The following is a 7,728-nucleotide window of genomic DNA, read 5'->3' on the forward strand; positions in this document are numbered from 1 at the left end:
AGACTATAAAGTTGTACTATTCGATTCTCGTTGTACAAATGTGAACAATATATAAACTAAGAATTTCTAAGTCAAATGAAAATTATTCAGTCTGATCGTGACTGACAAAGTCATAGTCGTGACTGTCGTAATGCCGACTTGACGCCACACAGAGCGTCGGTGAGGTACCATGGTAACAAAACCAATTGACCAATGGTAGGTGGCGTTTCTGCTTCGCTACCGTTCTCAGGATGGATCGGATTTAACTCCATGCCACCGTCTGTACCTCGTCTGGAGCCGGATTGTTTATTATCGTTGGACCAAGCTGGCTAGTTTGCTGAGCTAGTCACCCATAGCTACCTTGCGAGAACTCCGGTCAAATATGTAAGTCATCTAATTCCCTCAATCTTAAAAAGTGCATTGATAACACAAGAATAATATGGGAATATTTAACGGAGCCTGATTGTCCCATTGCGATGAGTTGACATTGTATAGCAGCGACTAGCCAGCTAAATTAGCTACGCTAACAAGCATAGCATTTGCCACTGACTTAGCTTGCCAGCGAGCTATTTGTTTTCTAGACTGAGACGACGTTCTAGCTAACAACACGTTAGCTACCTGTAGCTATCCAGCCATTTAACGTTTTTCTCACGTTTAACAGCTAGACAGCAAGTTAACTTTGTGCCAAAATAGGATGATACGAGGTGTTGAACGTTTATCACCAAATCTATTTTGACTAGCCTTGCTAGTTCTACATGGATTTAGCCATAGCGTGCTATTTCGCTATACATGTGGCTAACGTTACTCGCTGAACAAAGGCAGACAGTATGAAACTAAATGAGGATATCGATCTAGCCAGCATGTAAACGTTGTGTTAAGACATTTAAATGATCATAAATACAACTATTACTCATCTTAAATAGTCTGCTGTATAGATAGGCTAATCCTTTTGTTTGTTTTGATTCTCAGAATATGGCAGCAGATGGCGATTGGAGGACAGACATGTATCGATAGGTTCTCATGACCTGACAGCATACCCATCATGGTATCTGTTGGTTTCAGCCTTTTTTAAATCATATTGCCATGGAGCCAAGCAGGGTGAATGAGACAGAGAGTGAGTCCAAGTGTTTGTCAGCCAGCTGTGAGCAGTCGAGTGGCCACGCCGCTGTTACGCCTCCGTCTGATCTGACAAACGATGCCCCCCACGAGCCACCACCTTCAGGGAAACTTCGGAGAACGGCCCTCAGATTGTTTGGTGGAAGGAAAAGCATTTGTGTACTTCCGAGCTTCTTTGGGGGTAGAAACAAAAACCAGAACAAGTGGTCCTCTAAAAAGGGAGTTCGAAAGAGCAGAACACATGATGGACTCAGCAAGGCAAACTGGGAGGACGGCGTCGGAAGTGGATTTGCACCGGCAGGAGACTTCGAATACCACATCGAAAAAGACGCTGCTGCAAACAGCGGTTGCAGTGAATTTGGACATCCAGTTGGTGATCAGAAGTCTATGTCTCTTCCACGGCAGAAAAAAGGTTTGAGGGGACTGTTTAACAGCATCAGGCGACATAAAAAGAACAGAAATGGTGAACTTGAGAAACATGAAAGGGTCCCAATGTATTTTGTCTGTAGCAAAGAGGTGCCTGTTGCCCAGGTCAACGTTGACCAAAATATCACTGAGTGCCTGGGTAAGATGACTGAACCGTATGTGCCTGACTTGAATGCAAACACAGGAGAGGGTGAGCCTGCTGTTCCTGAATGTATTGATGTTGGAGTCGTGGTTTCTGAAAAAACAACAAAAGAAGATTTCCTGAATGTTGGCTCCGAGAACAAACTGGAGGAAGAAGTGGCTGTAAAGAATAACGACTCGCCTGGTTCCGACAGTAAACTAATCTCAAACACGTTCGACTCTCTCCCGAACAACGATCCTGAATACCCCGTGAACAGCCAACTGTCTGTCGGCTCTTCTGACCAGATCAGCCTGATCTTTGGAGACGTGGCCTCCTTGAAGAGTTTTGATTCGCTAACGGGATGTGGTGACATCATCGCCGACCAGGACGATGACAGTATCGCAGAGAGCACGGTTTCAGGGGAAAGGAGTAGGAATGGGGGCAAAAGGAGTTCCTGTTACGTAACTTACCAGGGTGGAGGGGAAGACATGGCCACACCCGACGAGGTGGACCTCCAAGACCTCTGGGACAACGAGGCTGCCGAGGACGTTAGCTTTAATCACAACCAAAACGAAAGCTCGGTGGAACACTCTGACAGCCTGAGGCTGACTCCAGAGGAGCCGTCCAGCTGCCTCTACACAGACCTCAGCAGCAGCGGCACCCTGGGACCCACAGACACCGTCACCTCCGGAGATGCTTTGACTCCTCAGAGTGACCATCAGGAGTCCGTTCCCAACAGCGACGAGGGTTACTACGACTCGACGACCCCGGGGCCGGATGAAGAAGGCCACGAAAAGGCTGACCAGATGAGGAGAGACAGACTTCCGAGGGACAGTTACAGTGGCGACGCTCTTTATGAGCTTTTTGGGCCAGATGACAGTCTTATAAGTCCAGCTTTTGATAACCAGTTGAAGCTGACCGGCCCCGTGATCCATGGGTACTTAGACAAGTCTGCTGATGTAAAAGAACACCAGGCGTTTGGTTCTGAAATGGGTTCGTTAGAGTTTGAAAACACGAGTTTAACTAGGATTCTCCAGGATCTTCACTCTGCAAAGCTGCCAAGTGACAGCAGTAAACAATCCAAAGAGCTTGCTTTGTTCACCAAAGGCCTCCACCGCCAAGGCTTGAATAAAAGCATGACTTCAAAAGCACAGGCCTCTGTAGACCTAGTCACCTCGGAAGCTTTCAATCAAGGGAAAAGTTCTCAACACGGAAACAAATTTAGTAACCTCAAAAGTCAAGCCCATGAACAGAGCTCAGAGAAAAACAAGATAATTGCCCCACAATTAAAAAACAACAAAAATACTTCAAAGCAAAAAACAGCGGAAATGGAGGATGACCTAGCAGTTAGCTTCTCTCAAGCCCTTGTTGACTTTACAAAAAATGCACGTTTATTCGGGGGTCCTACTGAAGGAATGAGTGGCTCTGAGTCAACCTCTCCCTTTGCCCAAAACCTGCAGGCCCTTCCTGCCATGGTAACCTTTGATGTGGTTGACATGGATAATGAAGGAGAGTACGACCAGCAGGTTGACATGACGATAGAAGAGGACATCACGTCGCCTTACGAAGTATTTGAAGAGAGCTACCTGCAGAAAGATGCGTTTGCCGAATGTGACGATCGAATGTTTGACCTCTATGAACAGAGTCTCTTAAGTAACACTTGGGCTATCACAAGCCTACCACGTCACCTCAGCCTTACTCCAGCCAATCGGGCAACGCCCAGCCGCCTGGCGTTAAACAGGAGGAGCAGATCTTTGGATACGGACTGCTTGGAGTTGGAGAACATCTACCTGGGAAGTGGGGCTGCGCCGCCGTCCAGTCATGTGACTGAGAGAGTGTCAAAGAGAGTGTCCTCTCTCCACCGTAAGAAGAACGGACACACGCCCTCGGCGGAGAGGAAAGACGGAGGCAGCTTCATGTTTCTGTCATGGCAACAAGAGGCAGAGAGATCCTCAGTGTCCACTCTGACAGACGGGAGAAGAGCAGAGAACTTTCCCAGCCGCCGTCTGACCCCAGCCAGACACGCCCCGCCGTCCTGTCAGCCTGGCGGGCAGACCGCAAGAAACTCACAGCAGCAGTCTGTAAGCATAATAGCGGAAAGAATGTCCTGCAGTTTTAACTCTCAAAACACAGGCCTTGTGAATAGACCCTGTCACCTTCCTTTGCAATCAGAGGCCAGTGGAGCCCAAGCCCCATGCGTTTTCTCATCAGTGAACCGGGAAACCTTGTACATGAGGTCGGATCTGGCTTCAGATGGTGGGGGCGAGGAACTTTTTTACACCTCTTCACTGAACTGTCAGTCTTCTGGTCAGCTGTGTAAGATGAGAGCAGGAGGCGTCGCTCACGGCAGGCCTGTCTCCGGCTCTCTGGACCTGGGGGACAGAGACAGGAGCTTCTGCAGCAGAGCCAGACCAGCCATGGATACAGGGTTTCCTCCGGCTGGTAACAAACACACGGCTGGAGCAAACCTACAATCTGACCTGCTGACACCTTTACACAACACTTAACGTAGGCCTGCCACCCATACTCATACACAATGTGCCACCAAAGACACCATATAGTGTGTTTACATCACCGAAAATTTAATGATTGTTACATTTTTGACATGTAGTAGATTTATTTTCTTTCTTTTTTTTTTTATTGATAAGCTACTGTATTTCACTGTGATGCACAAGCCTTATTATTGATGTTGTTGCGTTATCCTCTGCACACTACCATCACAACACGCCTGGTATTTGTACAAAGTTTCAGAAATAGTTTGTTACACACTTGGCTGGATTTCAGGATCCAATTTACAGCTGTTAATGTTTGTATATTTTGTAAGTTTGTCTTTCTAGTTTCATTTATAGATAGGGCAGCTGAACTTTAGATTTCAGTTCTCTGTTATAGTCTGCTAAATTAGTAAGTGATTTTGAAATGCGTTTGTCAAATGTGTCTGCAATGTGAAGATCTTAATGGCAGTGCAACCTCATCAGACACTATTTTCAGAGACTGTTGAGGAGCCCTGTTTCTGAGCTGAGCTGTAGACAATATATAGACCGCGATCAGTTTGAGCTCATCCTCCATCATTTCACAATGTTCTAATAGTCTAGTTTATAGACCTTTTTTGTTTTGAAGAAGTTATGCTTTGTTTTTCTTCAGATCTGTATAATGTAGTACTGTATTCTTGAAAATAATTTACAGTATTTTTATGTGAGAAAATACCTGTAAATGTATCCGGTTTTATCATGATTTTTAGGCTGTATTTTGTGTCACTGGCATGTTTGCTGACACCACGGAAAGGTAACTTTAGCTCTCATCTCTTAAAGTATCAGAATATTGTTTTGTTTGTAGAAAATACTGAACATGGTTATTACTGGGAGAGTTGTTACTGGAGAGGTGTTACTTTTAATATGTGAGGTGAACTATAAGTTATTGTGTCATATCCTCCTCTTTTCCTAAATATCAGTCATTTTCATATAACTTTACCAGTTGATACTTCAATCTATAGCCTAGTCTCTATTTCCTCTGATGCAATCACTGATCATAGGAAAGCTGACTCACATTACAGTTTAGCTGCTATTCTAGTTTATATCAAGAACTAATTAGTGTCTGGAATATTATTTCACCTTTAGAGAAAATTCACCATGTTAGGTTTCAACATCCTTCATTTTCTTTCATATAAACCAATAATAATAAAACCTTTCAATGTTACAGCAGTTTCACAAGACAGGGCTGTGTCAAAGTTGATATTCATGGAAACAAATAAAAGAAGTATGAATTAATGTGTTAATCCATAATGTGAATCCATGTTATTACAGCAGAACCCATCAGATTGAACTTCTAGGCACAGTTTCCCAGACTTGGATTAAGCCTTGTCCTAGACATAAAACATTTTCAACAGAGATCTTCATAGAATATTTCTCATACTTAAGAACTAGGCTTAATGTCTGGGGAAACTGGGCCCCAAGGAAGAGTCTTCAGTAAAACAAAAGACGGGACCCTCTACTGGTCACAGGAGGTATGACGTGATTCAGTTGAGGATCTTCCCATGATGGACCATCGATGACACTTGTCAAGTGTCTTGACCAAAAGAGATTTGGTTTGAAGCTGGCCAACAGAAACCATCTGAAACATTACATTTATTCATTTAGCAGACGCTTTTATCCAAAGCGACTTCCAAGAGAGAGCTTTACAAAAGAGCATAGGTCACTGATCATAACAATGAGATAGCCCCAAACATTGGAAGCAGCCAAAACATGAAGCATACATTGTGACAGACCAAAAACAGAGGCAGAATGGTGAGGCAGCGAGTCAGTGCCCACCCATCAGAGGCAGAATGGTGAGGGAGCGAGTCAGTGCCCACCCATCAGAGGCAGAATGGTGAGGGAGCGAGTCAGTGCCCACCCATCAGAGGCAGAATGGTGAGGGAGCGAGTCAGTGCCCACCCATCAGAGGCAGAATGGTGAGGGAGCGAGTCAGTGCCCACCCATCAGAGGCAGAATGGTGAGGGAGCGAGTCAGTGCCCACCCATCTGCCCTGGAGGCACACAGGCGGTCTTAAACAGCTTCTGAATCCTTACAGCGTTGTAAGAGATTAAACATCCCACCGCAGAGTGTCACTGCTGTTATATGGGGATTCAATTAATGTTAGCACATTTTGTGTCAGATGGGTGAACTAATGCTAAGAGTGTAATTTGTTGTGATTCATGTTTGGCATAAATTTTTGTTTGTCATTCTATTTCAATGTGCTTTTTGAATAAAAGTCCAATCAAAGAAGATTTGACCAAATGTAAGAACATTTTTCAATGAGAGAAAATCAAAAATTAGAGGTCAAAATGTGTAACCACTAAAGACTAGTTATTAAAAAAGCCTGCTATGTAACGTTGACTGTGACAGATTTGTCACCATTGTCTATCACTCATCTCAACAGTCTGCTAAGGCAAGACTGTGATGGCAGGGCTGTTTTCCTGAGTTATGTAACTCCTTGTGCTCTCTGAACTGTAAACACATTGAGATGAGGGAAAAGGCTGCTCCTAAGGTGGTCTGGCCTCTATCCAAGTCCTTGTGGACAGCCACTGTGCTCACTCCAAGTTTTCATCACAGCAGATGGCTTTTATTTCTTTATGGCACCCCTCTTAAAATATGATGTTTTATATATACACATGCCAATACTCATTGTTATTAGTATAATATAATGTAATATAATGATTGTTTATTTCTACATCTTGTTAGGAAAATGAAACGAAACAGTGGAAATGGATTAGACCTCCAGACTGCATGTGAGGCAGGGGGGATCTGGGCCTTGACTGGGTCACTGCACCACACTACATCTACTACAAAGGCTGGAGAAGTATGTAGATTTTCTGCTGCAGTGGTGTAGCCCCAGCATGCTGCTGCAGCCGTCCCTGCTCTCAGAGCTGACTGGATTTACAACCTTTTCTGTTGTTTCATTAACAGCAGTGAAGGCCTTTCTACACTGTCATTGTCCCGGGAAACTCAGTGAAGACAGTTGGAGATTCTTAAATGTGGAAGGTTTAGGCAAAATGTTATCTGAGGGCAGAGATGTGTTTACACTATCCTGCAGTCAAACAATTTATTTGATCAATTTGTGAGAGAAAAAAGAATGGAAGTCCAGCAAGAAAAAAACATACTGTTTGTGATGATTTTTCATTTAAAGTGACGTAAAATATTAACTTTACCTGATTATTTTTTTATGACGGAAGCTATATGAATAATTGTGTCTTTGCTTTAATCCCTGTTCCCTGCTCTTGTCAGGAATGTTGCCGGAAGACAATATTGATTGAAAATACAGAGTTTTCTCCAGTTTCTTGAAATGACAAATGTCAGCTCATTTTTCTCCACAAGCTCACAGTGGATCTTCTTTTACAGCCTGAGGTGTCCCTGCCCCCAGCGTGATGTAAAATGTCAAGTCTGGGCGAAGGGTATTGGTCAGTTATTTGATAATGATAACGTGGAGACCGACAATATTGCTAGTGAAGGTGCTTCAAGAGATCGATCACAAGCAATTGCTTGTTTTTTGACGTTAATCTGATCTTGCGTGCAGGTTACAAGGCTATTCCCGGCATCCCAAAGTAAAGCATCAGT

At 44.0% G+C, this 7,728-nt stretch overlaps 1 protein-coding gene across 1 annotated transcript; it reads left to right on the top strand.

Annotated features, from left to right (window-relative positions):
- Nucleotides 1–235: 235 nt before the first annotated feature.
- On the top strand, nt 236–5,414 carry amer1 (APC membrane recruitment protein 1). Its single transcript, XM_084698435.1, has 2 exons — nt 236–363; nt 949–5,414. Exon 2 carries the CDS (start codon nt 1,063–1,065, stop codon nt 4,147–4,149), a length of 3,087 nt encoding a protein of 1,028 aa, XP_084554561.1. The 5' UTR covers nt 236–363; nt 949–1,062; the 3' UTR covers nt 4,150–5,414.
- The last annotated feature ends 2,314 nt before the right edge of the window (nt 5,415–7,728 follow it).

Source organism: Hypomesus nipponensis, chromosome 5 (genome assembly GCF_054491055.1).
Source record: "Hypomesus nipponensis isolate SF chromosome 5, ASM5449105v1, whole genome shotgun sequence".
Lineage (NCBI taxonomy): Eukaryota > Metazoa > Chordata > Actinopteri > Osmeriformes > Osmeridae > Hypomesus > Hypomesus nipponensis.

Coding starts and splice junctions, on each gene's coding strand:
- amer1 (XM_084698435.1), top strand. CDS start 1,063: ATGGAGCCAAGCAGGGTGAATGAGACAGAGAGTGAGTCCAAGTGTTTG.